Raw genomic sequence first — 15,528 nt, forward strand, 5'->3', positions numbered from 1 at the left:
CGCGCGCCTCACAGCAATGGTCCCAGTGTAGCAGAACTGACATGTGGCCGTTGCTGCTCCCACAAACATAAGCACAGCTGAAATAAAGTGCCCTCCCTCAGTGCTCACAACCCACCACCCCCATACACTTCCTCAGTATTACAACACACATGACACTGAATCAGACTCACGTCTCTCCCCGCATTGTGCAATTAGTGGTAGGAATTAAATGATTACAAAACATATATAGATTTTTTGATGGTGACAGACAAATGTGAGCGACCATTGTCATTTTTTGTTTTTCTTCTTTTTAAAAAAAATCACAACACAAACACCATGTATTCGTCACCATTATAATCATTCTCCTCGTCCTCCTAATCATGATCACTTCCTGGAAGTGAAAGGACGCTAACTGGAGCAGATCGCTTTCTGCACATAGGGGGCGCTATGAACTGTCTCAAACCCCCTTTTTTCTCAGCTGAGCGAAGGGGGTAGGGTCTCCCTTGGACACACAGATGGAGCACCAGGGAAAGGAGGGGGTCAGCACCTTCCCTTCCCTTCCCCACAGAAAAGTCACAGTTAAAATGTCCCCCATTCTCTCCAACCTTCCCCTTCCTGAAACTCATGTATACACAGGCAAGGGCAGGCCACATAATCCTGTACAACATAGTTTGAGGACAAATGAAAGAAAAAAAAAAAGAGAATTAGAAAGAACAAGCTAGGCTTAACTGAGACAGACAAAGAACAAAACAACAACAAAACAAGAGTAAACAGCTGTGACACAGATGCTGCCCCTCTCCTGTAGGATGCTGCCCCTCTCCTGTAGGATGTGGAGATATGAAAGTACGTGAACGTGACACAGATGCTGCCCCTCTCCTGTAGGATGTGGAGATATGAAAGTACGTGAACGTGACACAGTGGCTCTTGGGCTAGCAGAGAGTAGAGCACCAGTAATATGTATTTCGATATTAGAGTAGTAACTAAAAAAAACATGATAAAAGCTTATACGACTTGTTTTAGTTACAGGCCCATATGACACCCCCTCCCTCCCTCTCTCCTATCCCCCTCAGCCTCACAGGCCTCTCCAGAGCACCGAGTGGCCGCCCGGACTCGAAACACACACCCTGCTGTCAGCTGCCGCCGGCGGGCGGGCGGGCGTCTCCTCACTTGGCCTTGAGCTCCCTCTCCAGCCAGCGGACGCGCACGCGCTGCTTGTAGTGGTACTCCCTGAGGTAGTCCTGCAGCGGCGGCGGCAGCATCAGCAGCGCGGCGATGCCGTCGTAGGAGACGCGGCCGCAGATGGCGGAGCGCGCCAGGCCCTGCAGCGAGAAGGGGAAGGAGCGCGGCATGGGCGCCGTGAGCAGCGGCTCGAAGAACATGCACACCGACGGGTCCTTGTAGTGCTCGAGCAGCGCGGTGACGGTGGCGGCGTGGAAGACGCACGGGTCATGCGCGTCGAAGCTGAAGTTGTGGTTCCACTGCTCGATGCGCGCGTGCAGCGAGCGGCCGTAGCGGCGGAAGCTGACCGAGAACAGGTAGTCCTCCTGGGCCGAGTCGCGCAGCAGGAAGCTACCCTCGGGCCGGCCGTCCAGCAGTGCCTCAGCCTGGTAGCGGTCCATCACGCCCCAGTAGCAGGGCAGCGCCGTGATCTGCTGCAGGTCGGGCACCAGGCAGTGGATGTAGTCGATCTGCGTGTGGACCTTCCAGGGGCCCTCGGCGGCGGCGGCGGCTGACGAAGGTGGCGGGTGGGCATGGCGCTGACGAGCGCGCCGGGTCTGCAGGCACAGCGTAGTGCCGTCCTCCTCCTCCGAGTCGCAGTCTGGGGCGCTTCCTCCTCGTCCCCCGCGCGCCCCGCCACTGGCCTCGCCCAGGCCCTCGGTCAGCCCTGGGGCCAGCTTGGGTCCCAGCTTGTGCAGGCAGGCCAGTGGGGCCAGGGCCTCCACCGTGTGGATCTGGGCGTCGGGCGGTGGGTCCACGCCCTCCTCGATGCTAAGCCGCCTCCGCTCACGCAAGCGCTCCTCCTCGTCCTCGGCCGACGCTGCCGCCCCTCCTCCTCCTCGCGGCCAGTCCTGCTGGCCAGACGCAGAGGGCGGTAGAGCGGCCGGGGCGGATGACGAAGACGAGGATGAACCCGAGCCGGCGGCCACGGGAGCCGTGTGCTGCTTGATGAGGTGCCACTTGCGCGCCAAGTCCGAGCCGGGGGGGAAGGGGCAGGTCTCCAGCATGAGCTCGGTCAGGTGGATCTTGCGCTTGGGCGGCGCGCGCGAGGCTGAGCAACGCAGCGGCAAGCACAGCCCCACTGTGTCCTGCAGCTGCTGCCGCAGTGACCGCGTCCCCCCGGCACCGGACTCCAGCTCCTGGCCCCGGTGGCGGCAGCGGCCCCTGCCTCCCCGCTCGCGACCCTCCAGCGAGCCCTGCGCCCGCGTGGAGCACGAGTGGCGCTTCTTGCCGCTCCAGGGCGCGTGGCGCGAGTACGAGTCCCGCCGGGTGCCCAGCTGGCCCGGCCGGCTGTCCACATCCTGCTCCAGTGTGATCTCCAGCACCTGGGCCATGTCCACCACGCAGTTTTGCCCAGGCCGCCGCATGCTCGCACTTCCCGACGAGCCACCGACACTGCTAGTGTTGTTGTTGCTGGCCCTCCCAGCCACCAGGGACAGGCTGGAGGCAGGTGGCCTGGGGGGGCTGGCCTCCTGTGGCAGAGCCTGGTCACGAGCACCTCCATCTGGGTGGAGCAGAGACTGGCATCCCCTCTTTAGGTTGCTCCACACCTTACCCACCCTCTCCATGGGGTGGGCCGCCTGCACCTATTGGCGGGACAGGAGAGGGAAACAAGGTGAGATTCTCAATCGGGAATTTTCCACGTGTACCGACTTCCCTGATCATACCCAGGGCTATACTATACAGAGAGCTAATGTAGCATGAGCTGCAACGAGAGTGCCAGACCACCAGACTATATGTCACAGGCCAAGCAAGTACAGTGTGTTTAAGTACACAGGATTTCAAAGTGAGTGCTGCCAAGGTCACATTATGAGGGGCTGTGTGCGCAAAGATGGGGGAGGTGATCATGTGCTTTTTCAATTAATATTTGATCTTCATATTATATTTACCAGATGCATGTACTCACTTGTGATCTATGCATGGTGATAACGAAGCCCATAATACTGAGAGCCACTAATGAATCAGGAAATGAAGCGAGTTGCGAAAGGAAAAGATGAACATGATGTGCCAGAGTGTACCACCATCAGCCTCAAAAGGCCCTTTCCAGCAAGTCACTGAATCCCTCTGGACTTTTAAATGGCTTGCACTAAAGGCATCCTGGATGGAAGTGTTCCAGAGCGAGGGGCAGCTCATGGGGGGGTGGGGGTGATGGGGGCTCACCACACATTAACTATGTACATTATTCTGCCAGACACTATTAAGATATGACTTGGAATACATATGAAATGGATGTGGATTGATATGCAGTGAAACTGTGACTGATGAACCGTGTCAACTTTTGGTATTGGTTTAAAACTCTCAACTTCTAGTCAAGGTCTCATTTATGAGTTTGGAAAAACTTTATGAGCTGATATTGGCCGAGGCTACAAACCAATCTGGGCAATAGTTTACCTTTTTAAAGCTTTAGGTGACTACACATTCAGCAGTGGTGACTGGTCTCTGATGAGAATCCTGCCAATAACAGGAAATGGAAAAGAGATATGACCCTCATTATGGAAAAAGCGTCAAAACCCACGGCCATTTACGGCACCTCTCGCAAGGAAGAAAAACATATCCACAATGACCTTCATGTCCTGCCAGATGTCAGTCACTGTGAGAGCGAAACGCAGCTCACTGGTTTACATCGTTCAGTTATTAACAAAAAACATTAACTGGTACTAGGCTAATGTATAGTTCTTCCTGCATAGAACAAAGGCTACTCAAACAGGATACATGCTGTGAATCAGTCATTTAAAAAATGATTCACCCAAATTAGTACTAATTATTGGTCATTGGGTCCAATGCATCCAAAGTCTTTTTGCTAAACATAAACCAAGTCAAAGGACATGTTACTCTCCTGAGATGAGGAAGTGTGAGTGCTCAGTCCATATGATGGGTATCCGTAGTTTCTGTGACTAGCATGCTTTTTTCAGTTTGGTGAAAACCTAGTGGTAGTGGTATGCTGTATGTAACTCACTCGTAATTCACTGACGTCACTATTATGAGTTCTGTCCATCATTGGTGGTAGGTAAAATTACTACAATTAAATGACGCTTATTAAATGCCGTCTCAAATCTTTATAGCAATATTATCAGTTATCGTATTAGTATCGGCCACAATAAACCAATAAATAATGGTTATAGTTATCAGCCCCAAAATTCCATATCGGTGCATCTCTAGTTACATTGACATTCTGTAAAATAAACATTATAGATAGACAATCTGATTTGATTATTAACATTTTGACTAATCTTACGAAATGGTTCGGCAAACACACCTAATAAATAACTATATTTTTCATGTCTCTGCAAAATGCTGACACTGCTATTGGGAAATGCAGCACACAACTGGATTAGCATTTCACTAATCATTATTAGTAATAGGCTAGTAATATTAATAATAATTTCTACAGAAAGTGAAAGATGTACTCATTAGTGGTGTAACAACAATCCATCGATAGTGTCAATATGAATCTATCATTTCATATCGACAAACAGACCCCAGTATCCAATCGAATCACTGCATGCCTCCTACATGGTTTAGTTCTTGAGCTATGGGCTTGTGAACTTTGACCAAAAAAAGAGGCCTAACAAAATCGACACCCCCCTCCTCCCGTAAAACTGTCTGTATCTTGGAAAGTATTGATCTTACATAAAAGTTATTTTACAGTGTGTCTCTGGGTAACATAGGTACACTTGGTAATTTTTTCAGAATTTTTTGAGATCTAAGTGCATGGGCCCTGGTTGAATTGATGTGGAATGACCCAGCTGGTACCACTGGTCGGGTGGGTTGAATTTTAGGGAATCGGCTTCCTCGTGGGAAATCAGGTAAGTCTTGTGTGAAAAACAAACCTTGACCAAGTTTCTAGTCGCCATGACTGCAAGCTTTGCCAGGGCCACATGGCGGAAAAAAGTCTTGAAGGTGAGTCTTGTCCTATTTACATAGCCTCTGCCAGCAAGCGTGCATGATAAGTAGCGGGCTTCAATTACTCTTTTGCAAACTTTTCTACAGTTTGTCAAAAGATTTTCAAAGAAAAAGCGAGATGTTAAATAAAATGGCATAAATCCAGGATAAGTATTTGGTCAACAGACTTTAGCCTTTCATACTTCAAGCTAACATTGAAACTACTTTTATTCACAGACCAAACTAAAAGTACCCATGAGGAATCCTGTCAGGCAAAATACACCATATTATATAAAATATGTTTCAGACAATGCATAGGTATCTGCAGAGAAAGTATTTGCTGCCTTTTACAGTGAGTGTGAGCTTGGAAGTAGGAATGCTTTTTATGAGGATAAGCATTCTTCACAGGTGGTGGTGTGACTTAAGGTTTTAAAGTGCAAGCGTGTGAACGTGGGATTGTAAAAAGTAAGTGTGCAAGTGCGTAAGTGCGCACCGTGCGTGTGTGACGTTGACAGAGTGATTAAACGTGTTGCCAGGCAGACTCGCGGGGACCCAAGGCCAAAGCTAAAAATGAATGCATGGATCCTCTCCAGTCGCACTGCCTCTGCTGAGGGCTGGATTACTGTGCCAGTCTGGGCCTGCCTGTCTGCCTCTCACTCTTTTCATGTCTTTCTCTCTTCGTCTCTCTCTCTTCGTCTTTCTCTCTCTCTCTCTCTCCCCCATTTCCTTCCTGTCTTACCCTGTGGCACGGTACAGTCTCAAGTTAGTAGTCTCCCCAGTAATCACCGCGCATCATCATAATGAGGAGGTGGCCGAGGGGAGGGAGGGCTGAGTTCCTGGACGTGCCACTGCCGGGTCGGCTGCAGAGCGCTTTGCACGTCGTCGGCCGCTAAATTTGTGTCCTGCTGCCTGTCGGCCGGTCAGCCAGGCTAACTCCCTCAGGGCTAATTACTCCGGTGTCAGCTAATCCTTTCACCTCCCCGCTCTCCTCTGACCTCTCTCTGAGGTGCTTCGCTGGGCGGTCAGTGCAGCCAGGAGAGGAGTCAGCGAAGAAAGTGTCATGGGGTTAACCCCCGCTGGCTCCAGCAGATGATACAGTGTGCTCTGACAGGAACATTTCAACAAGGCCATTGAGCCTGCTCTGGAAGCTGCTCTGTTTCAGCATGCTTGCAGACTTGCCCACCATTTTACATGTTGCTACATATAGCCTTTATACACTCACCAGCCACTTTATTAGGTAAACCTTGATAACAATGGGTTGGACCCCTTTTTGCCTTCACAACTGCTTCAATTCTTTATGGCACTGATTCAACAAGGTGTTGGAAATATTTCTCAGAGATATTGGTCCATATTGACATGATAGCGTCACGCAGTTGTAGCAGATCTGTCGGCTGCACATCCATGATGCAAATCTCCAACAAATTCTCAACCACACATCCCAAAGGTACTCTATGGGATTGAGATCTGGTGAGCATGGAGGCCATTTGAAAACAGTGAACTCATTGTCATGTTCAAGAAACCAGTTTGAGAGGATTCAAGCTTTCTCTTTCTCGGACCATTCTCTGTAAACCCTAGAGATGGTTGTGTGTAAAAAATCTCAGTAGATCAGCAGTTTCAGAAATACTCAGACCAGCCCATCTTGCACCAACAACCCTGTCATGTTCAGTCACTTAAATCACCTTTCTTCCCCATTCTCATTCTCGGGTTGAACTTCAGTAGATAATTTTGACCTTGACTACATGCTGCCATGATATTAGATATTAGTTAATTAGCAGTTAGCAACAGGTGTACCTAATAAAGTATCCATATCAGACAAGCTAGATGACTGCTGCAAAAAGTGTTCAAGGTCTCTCAGGAAGTGCATTTACATTCTTTCAATTGGAGGAAAGAGTTATCGTAAGCAACCTACAAATGTGGCCAAGTGCAACACAAGCACTAATGACATACAGGGCAATTCCATGGAAAATTACATTTTTTGTAACATCCATAACGCCAATAAAATGTGATCGTATGGTATGATGTGAATGATTACATGAAATTTGAGCATTTTCTACTTTTGGCTGAAGAATGTACATGAGAAAAAATGCACAAAAAATGAATGTTATCATTCACATCATACAAATGCCAAGGCATTTCACTGGCGTTATGGATGTGACAAAAAGTCCATTTTCTGTAGAATTGCCCCACAATAAAACCCAACAACAATTCAAATAAACAAACAATGACGTGCAATGAAGCCTGTGAGGACAAAAGGAGAAGGTTGTGGTAAAAGCAGGTCAGATGTTTGGACAGAAGGGAAGGTATCCCAAGTAAGCCGAGTCAGGAGGTATTACACAGCAGCAGCGAATGTGTTACACAGCAGAACAGAGTTCAGTGCCGTTGACCCCGGCACACACCCTATGGCTTTAGGGCACAAACCAGCTCTGACCTCTGGGTCATGGGTGAAACCCGACATGAAACTGCGAGTTTCTGCGCCTGTTGTGTGGTGTGGTGTTGGGACGGGGGGGTGGTGGGGGTCTGCCGCCCCAGAGGGCACAAAGCTGGGGCGTAAATTAGTGATCAGGTCTGCCAGCGCTGCTATGGCGGGAATGAGACCAGGGAGGCCAGGAAGCACGGCTCGCCTGTGAACTCCCTGCACCTCCCTGCAGCATTTCTAGACTGAACCTGCTCAACCCACACGCACCACCACCAGAGAACAGAACACCTCCTCCTTCAACAAGTAACACCTCACACATACTCCGTCTTCCACCAATTCATACAACCCACATTCAACACCGAAAACAGACCACGTACAGCTGACCAAGTCCCACTTCTAACTAACAATGAACAAATCTAACACAGTACATTTCATTCAACCAGTGCAATTTGGGCCTTCTTGGGCCTATTCCTTTTCCATGACTGGACATGAATCCAGTGGCAAGTTTCAATCTTGATGCTTGGTGTTTCATAATAGGCCTATATCAGGTCCACTGTAAAGTTACACATTTGCACAGAAAGAGACTATCAGACATCCAGAGCACTGCAAATGAAGAGACGCTAACAATAGAGGTGTCGGGATTTGCTATACACCATGCAAACGTGTGCATTAAGCGAGATATATCTATACTGATTTAAAACACTAATCTGGCACAATCTGAAGTTAGCAAACATGGTAATGGATGTGATATACCCAGGTGTGACGAAAATAAACCTTACACTACAACTCTGGCTCCAGCCCCCAGACAAAACAGGTCGCATCTCACTATTCCACCTCTTGACCCTTCATCTCGACATTCCAAAACCTATCAACAGACACAAGTCAACTTCAATCAAGGCACTGAGATCCTTGCCGCCAGCTACCCAGTTTGACATCTATGATGTTCGTCCAGCTTCCAGAGATCATGGGGCACAATTTCAGTTGGCTCACTTGGCCCCGTGTAGCTCCAAGTAAAGACATCAATGTAGCAGGAAAACAACCACATTGAGCACTTCACAAACTGAACACAAATCGCCATTTTGAGACTGAGGCCAGACAACTTTGCTGTTTAGGGTGCTCATTGGGTTAGTGAGAGCACGAGTTAAGGAAGAGGGTGAAAAAAAGCCCATTTCTTCCAGGTGGAGTGAAGGCTGTGTCCATGGAATCACCATCTGTCTTTGCTCACCTAAAACTCTCTTGGTGAGAACTTCTCATGCTTATCAGCGTTTCCCACATAATTGAATTCTTTTTGTGGTTTAAGCACAATTTTGTACAACCAGGAAAATCATTGTGTGGTGGTCATTGGTCAATGTTGATATTGTGGTGGGCCGCCACAAATAAGTCAATGTATGGGAAACACTGCTTACATGCAAATGGATTTTGCTTAGCTGACTCATGTAGACTAATACGCTTGCATAATCCATGCATGTCATTTCCCTTATTCCCGTATCTTAACTAGAGCTTTCATAGGCATTTTACAAACCAAGAAGCGGTTGAAGTGAGGGGGTACTCCTCAAAGCAAAGTGAAACAAACACATAAATGAATGAACCTGCATGCAAACATCATTGTCCTTTTCCATGAAGCACCTTTAGCATACACAATAACCTGACCTTACACTCGTAGCACCTCTAACACCAAATACCTCTCTCCTGCTCCAACATTAAAAACCTCTCCATTATCTTTCCTCTTGCTCCTGTCTTAAAATGCTCCAGGTCTTGTCAGCTGGAGGTGGCAGGCACGGCAGGCTCACCTCCTGGTCAGTGTGCAGCGGGGCTATTCTGGTGAGATACGTGGCTATTCTCTGCCCAGCTTGGGTTACGGCTACCAAGAACACCCAGAAGTTCAGGCCAGAGCTACTGCTTCCTGGTAGAGCAAACTCCACCCCAGGAGCCCCCCTTGTACCTGATACTGCTGCCAAACTCTACCCCCCCCAAACACACACACCTCATGTAGTCAGAGCACACGTGCAAACACACACACAAAGACAAGGCAATTTCTACACCACCCACCTCCCTTAGTCAGAAAATGCACACACTGAGACAGCCATGGCAGATCGACAGACACTCGCATAAACCGAACGCCACACACTCCTACGGTCTGAACATGACCCCGCACACATACAGACACAAGCCAAATAATACACCACACTCTGCGGTAGCCCACCGTCTGAGCACGCACCAGTCTAGCTCTACACTATACCTCCTGATGTCTGACACACACACATACACGCCTAACTCTACAACACATATCTCTAACAGACTGTGCTGCACAGACACACAAGCACGCAAGCAATGACAACATGCAAGGTATTTACAATATGTCTAACTCTGTACCTTCTTCTGTGTGATGGCATACATAGGCCTAGTCTTGTGTGGGCTCACTTGCATGCACACACACATGCACGCGCCCACACACACACACCACACACACACACCACACACACACACACACACACTATAGCTATCTTGCCTGAATCTCAGTCTGGGAGCTTAGCCCAGGTCATTTGGCGAGCAGCATTAGAAAATGACAACCGACAAATTAAGGGCCACTGCTCTGCCATATTTCAGTCACACAGACCTATCCCAATTTCTGCAGCATAAGATTCCAAGGCATAAATGGAGGGTTGGACACAGCTTTGGGGGATAAGACCCCATTACCTACTGCTGCAGGAAGGGTGGACCACTTCAAACTGACGGCTGTTTAAATAACCCATGATGAAAAGTTTCAGGGCAGCTGAAGCTGTGCCAAGGATTGCACACAAAATGAGCTGGAAACCCACAAGTGTGTGAGCACGGAGCACAGATCCACCTCTAAAAGCAACTAAAGCTGGTCACTTCGAACGGGTAGAGTTGGTGACTGCCACTTGACAGTGGGTGGCTTATAGGGACTCAAACTTGTACTACAGATGGGACTTGGGAACGGAGGCCCCCTTTTTAAACAGACAATTACTAGCTGAAGACTGTGAGTGCCTGCCAAGAGAGTTTCAGCAGCAGAACAACTCCGTAAGATAACAGTATGGGGCAGACATAGGCCTACTGATAAAACAGCCTGTTCCTTGTACACCTCACACACACAAAACACACACAAGCAGGAGAGGAAGCCTAACTGGGATTCCATAACACCTGGGTTGTCCATTCTGAATCCGGAAAAGGTGACTTGTTCCTAGGATAAGTTAAGATGATTGTGAAAGCATAAAATATAAAACAATTCCAACATCTGCATATACTTATATACTTATACGAAAGGTTCGAAGTGGAAAACAATGCTGCTTTAAAAAAAATCATGAAATGCCCCAAATCACACAATCCTTACAGTCTTACTAAGGGAAAATTCACCACTGCATTATTCTATTTACTTTATTCTTCCAGCACAGTACTTTTAATGTTTACCATCTGACTGACAACCATTTCTTGATTGTATTTTGCCTGTTTATCTAGGCTGCACTCCATTGAGAGGACACGACTGTCAAGCATCCTCTTAGCATAACTGGTTGCACTGAGCACTAGTTTTTTAATCGCTAATCACTGTAGTGAATGACATCTAATGCAAATTGTTGTACACATCACAGATTGATCTGCTGGCTCTAGGCTAAGGGGTGACAGAGGTGCTGAAGAGCCGCAGTACTGGGAAGCTCTGAGCCTTTAAACTACAGAATGCTAGTCTGCTGCGCTGCAGACGATAAGATCTGAGTCTCGCATGGCAGACAGACTGGGGAATGTTAGCAGGCAGATAAAAGAGGCCATGGCCGAGTTAGCGGAGTCCCCTTACTTGTATGAAATGAGCAGCGCTTCATCTCAACAACACAGACACACAGCCTAGGTCAGTGGTTCATCTCAACAACACAGACACACAGCCTAGGTCTGTGGTTCATCTCAACAACACAGACACATAGCCTCGGTCAGTGGTTCTTAAACTTTTTGTCTGGCGACCCCCAAAAACTCTTTGGCCAAGTCTCACGACCCCCTCCTCTCCAACCGAAAAAATATCAAAAGAGCTAGGCTATGTCAACACCAAAGGCATTAATGTCAATGGCAGCCTTTGGCAATCTGATTTATTATTGTCCAATGGATAACTACTCATCCAATGTGTAGCCTAACTGGTGCTCCTATGGCAACAGCAGGGTGCATAGTGCTCGTCACCGGTAACCCTTAAAGGTGTAGGTTTTTGAACATTCTAAGTTCCGCAACAATTGAAGGTTCTAAAATTCTATGTTGAATTCAATGAACCCAGATATTCTTTAGAATGTTAATTTCCCAACAATCCCGTCACACCGGTGTGACGGTACTCCTTTAAGGGGTAAACTCACACACAGCTCATCTTGAAGCGCATCTTTGTAAGAGAGCAGGTAAAGATTTGAGTTTGGGTAAACAGAGCATTCACTTTCAGAGGAACATTATGGAAATACTTTGAATTGTAAAGCCTACTTCTAGGTCTAGTGAATATCCCAGTTTTTAAATATGTTTCTTTCAGAAATGTTTCTTTAATTCAGACTGCAAATCTGTTTCTCTTAATAATAAATTTGTGAGAAATTTGTGTTCAGCAAACCCATTGCAGTTGGGCTAGTCAATGGGTCATTTTGGCAACCAAGATTTTCCACATTTGATGATGTCTTGAAAGTTAACCTTTAGCATCAAATGGACTGTGTATAATGCACCCCAGCCTCGTCTACACAAGACACCTTTGGAATAGATCCAGATCCAAACCTTCAATTTTATACACCCTAAAGCTACTGCATTCATCTCATTAGGCAAGTTATTAGTTTGGCACTTCAACCCAAATAGCAGTACACAGAGCTATGACCAGTGCAATGTGAAAGGAAATACTAGGGACAATCAAATTGACCAGTTCCTTGCAAAACACAGTACCACAGCCTACATGTCCACACAGGGGCATCAGTAGTAGCTGCGTCTCCTCTAAGACAGCAGCCAGATTATCACTTCACAAGGACCCTACAAAGGCAGCACATGCTAATCCTCTCTCATTTCAGACAGTCTAGCATGCGTGTCTTCGGGATCATTGTTGAAATGAATATGGCAACATAATGTGAGGCCTATAAAATATTCCCTTATGGCTTGATTCGATCATGTCCCAGACATGTCTGTTACAGATTTTCACTGGTGACAGTATAACTGCCGTCTTCAAACCACAATAACCAGTATTTTTGGAATAGCCTAGTCTCTGATAGAATTTCTAGTAAAATCAGAATAGTTTATAGCCTTGTAATAACTCACTGCACGTAAAGTAACACACCAAACCTATGGTGTGTTGTTTCAACACACCACTGTAATTTATTTCTCGAGTTTTGAGAGGATGCGGTCTTTTGCATCCATCATGTGAGCTCAAAATTACTGTTGAGTATTCTTCTGTAGGCCTTTCCCCAATGTCTAGTGACAGATAGCTAACTTGGACCTGAAAAATAACGTACAGCCAAGTCTCTTTAACAGAAACATTCGGTCACAGCAGCACGTATTTTAATCAAATTATACAATAATACAGTGATAGAGCGGATATCCGACAAATAGCAAAGGTCGAGATAAAGCGTCTGTTCAGTTATATGAACAATATTTGGTAAAATTCACCGACGTGAGGAATAGTTAATGCTATTCGGATCTTAGCTAGACTGGTAACGTTAAGCACTGTCGTGGCTGCCAAGTAGAGTTAGCCTGCTAGCTCGCTATAGCAAGCTAGCTAGCTAGTTTAGCCGGCTACCGGCGGAGATGGCTGGCTAAAAAACTATAAAATGCATTTGAAGCAACATAGATATTCATCCAAGTTCTTATCGATGCACACAGAAGTTTGGGTAAAAATGACTCACCTTTCCTCCTTCCTTTCCTCAATTATTTTCAGGACAGTTTTCTTTTGTTTGCGAAAAATGTATATCACAAAAAGTCGAGGGGAAATTCTCCTGATGTGTAGCTTTAGTAAATAAAATACGCGTATTCATATCGGCGGCTATTATCGCAGTGATTTGTCTTGAAGCAAGCATCGATTAAAAACTCGACATTTTTGGAATCTTTTCATAATCCAGGCCTGCGATTCCCGTTCTCTCCCTGACGGCCGATATGGTCGCCTGTGCAGCAGTGCTGGGAGCAGAGAGGAACGGCAGACAGAACTTGACTGACATGAAGAGACTCCAATGGAAGGCCGTGCTCGTGTTCACAGCAGCCCTTCGACGGGAAACCCGGATAGGGAAAGACTCTGGCGGTGTCATGGCCGGATCACACGCGTCAGATTCAGATTCAGATCCCCCAGATCCTTTAGATATCCCACCATTCCTCTAAAAGAGTGGCTTGAAGAACATGACATGTGAGTCGTGCACACTACTGTATGGCACGGGTAGCCTACATATTTACAAAATAACTAATGCAATATTGTAAACACTTTATTTGTAAATATTAAGATGGATTGACACTAGTCAACACTTTCTTAAATGTAGGCTATCTTCTCAAGGGGCGAGTGTCCCACTGACACAGTGGGTCTTTGACAAGATCAAATGACATTCGGTATCCTAGGCCTATACACTAGACCAATTATTTAAAACATAAGCCTATAATTGTAAATGAAATGTGCATTTAAGTAGGCTATGGACAGCTCTAGGTTGTTTTGTATAGGTCTATTTACTTTTTTGTATTCAATTTACTCGAAGAATATACATTGATGACTAGGCTACTCATTTTCATGAACTCAGAACTCTAAGAAAAAAAAAAATATCATGTAGCCTATCACCACAGCAGCACATAACAGGAGGACAGTCTTCATGCATTTCTGTCAGTGCTTAGGTGTTGTAGGTTAAATAATGACCAGCAGATGTCCCTAGTGGCCTGCTTCAGTGTTTTTTTATTTGTCATATACATAGAGGTAGATAGATAGATAGATAGATACTTTATTGATCCCCAAGGGGAAATTCAAGGTCTCAGTAGCATACAGACATCACACACAACATTCACTAACAGCAGAACAAGTAATTAAAAGTGTATAATATAAAAAAAACATAAGTAAGCAATAAGGACAGTAAAAAGAATATACTAAAATACAAATTATACTAAATAACCCTAAATCTAAATCAAGTCTAAAACAGTAACCACATAGTGGATGATTAAGCATGAGACGCTTGCAATGACTGAGGCAGGGAATGAGCCTGTTATTCTCTGTGCATAGTTAGGTAAGTTGCTCTGTGAGAGTAAATGTCATGGTCATGGTGCAAAGAGTCAGTGCAACAGTGCAACAGTGCAAGAATAAAATCTAGAGACCAGCATAAAATATAGTTATATATATATATATATAAAACTATATTAAGTAAAGGTATGAGTGTATATATATATATATATAAAACTATATTAAGTAAAGGTATGAGTGTGGGATGGACAACAGAACAGCCTTCAAGAGCAGTTTACTGGGGTTATCAAGCAGGCACCTTCATAGGCGTTTCATTGAGCCCACCTATTCCCAGGTGGTCTTCCTCTTCTCAACACCAGTTCATCCATTGTCCTTGCTTCACTTGAAATACCGCTGTTAAATGCTCTTAATGTTTGTGAATAAAGCTGGTCACCATCTGTCTCTTCTCCTGTGCTGTGGACTTGCCCCATGCTTTCCCACATTCTGCATCTGCCCAACATAATAGACTGAGAGAGAATTGGGTAAAAAAGTGCAGTGTGTGTAAGTGCAATATGGCAAGTCCATGTAATGTAGTTTAAAGAGTTTTATGTGTGTTCAGGATGCAGATGGCTTGAGGAAAGAAACTCTTCAGTCTTTCTGTTTTAGCCATGTGGGAACAGAGACATCTGCATGATCTCAGGGGTTTCAACAGTCCATGGTTATTGGCACCTCTGCTAAAGTTGACTAAAAACCAGTATAAAAAATAATCTGGTGGTGATTTATTGTAATCTCACAATGAAAAAAAAAATAGGAAAAATCCAACTTTGAAGGGAAGCAAATTTATTTTGAGAAAAAGGAAAATCTCATAAAGAAATACATCTTTTTAACAAAAACACTT

The 15,528-nt window shown here is 45.9% G+C and overlaps 1 protein-coding gene across 2 annotated transcripts; it reads right to left on the reverse strand.

The window, feature by feature from the left end:
- Window positions 1-447: 447 nt before the first annotated feature.
- On the reverse strand, window positions 448-13,719 carry socs5a (suppressor of cytokine signaling 5a). Of its 2 annotated transcripts, XM_048268729.1 has the most exons (3): window positions 13,351-13,719; window positions 1,103-2,783; window positions 448-855 (listed from the first exon to the last, which is right to left on the reverse strand). In XM_048268729.1, exon 2 carries the CDS (start codon window positions 2,763-2,765, stop codon window positions 1,143-1,145), a length of 1,623 nt encoding a protein of 540 aa, XP_048124686.1. In that variant the 5' UTR covers window positions 2,766-2,783; window positions 13,351-13,719; the 3' UTR covers window positions 448-855; window positions 1,103-1,142. The 2 variants fall into 2 exon arrangements, with proteins under 2 accessions (XP_048124686.1, XP_048124685.1); XM_048268728.1 differs by having other exon boundaries at window positions 448-2,783.
- Window positions 13,720-15,528: the final 1,809 nt, after the last annotated feature.

The sequence above is a fragment of the Alosa alosa genome, chromosome 17 (assembly GCF_017589495.1).
Source record: "Alosa alosa isolate M-15738 ecotype Scorff River chromosome 17, AALO_Geno_1.1, whole genome shotgun sequence".
NCBI classification, from domain to species: Eukaryota; Metazoa; Chordata; class Actinopteri; order Clupeiformes; family Clupeidae; genus Alosa; species Alosa alosa.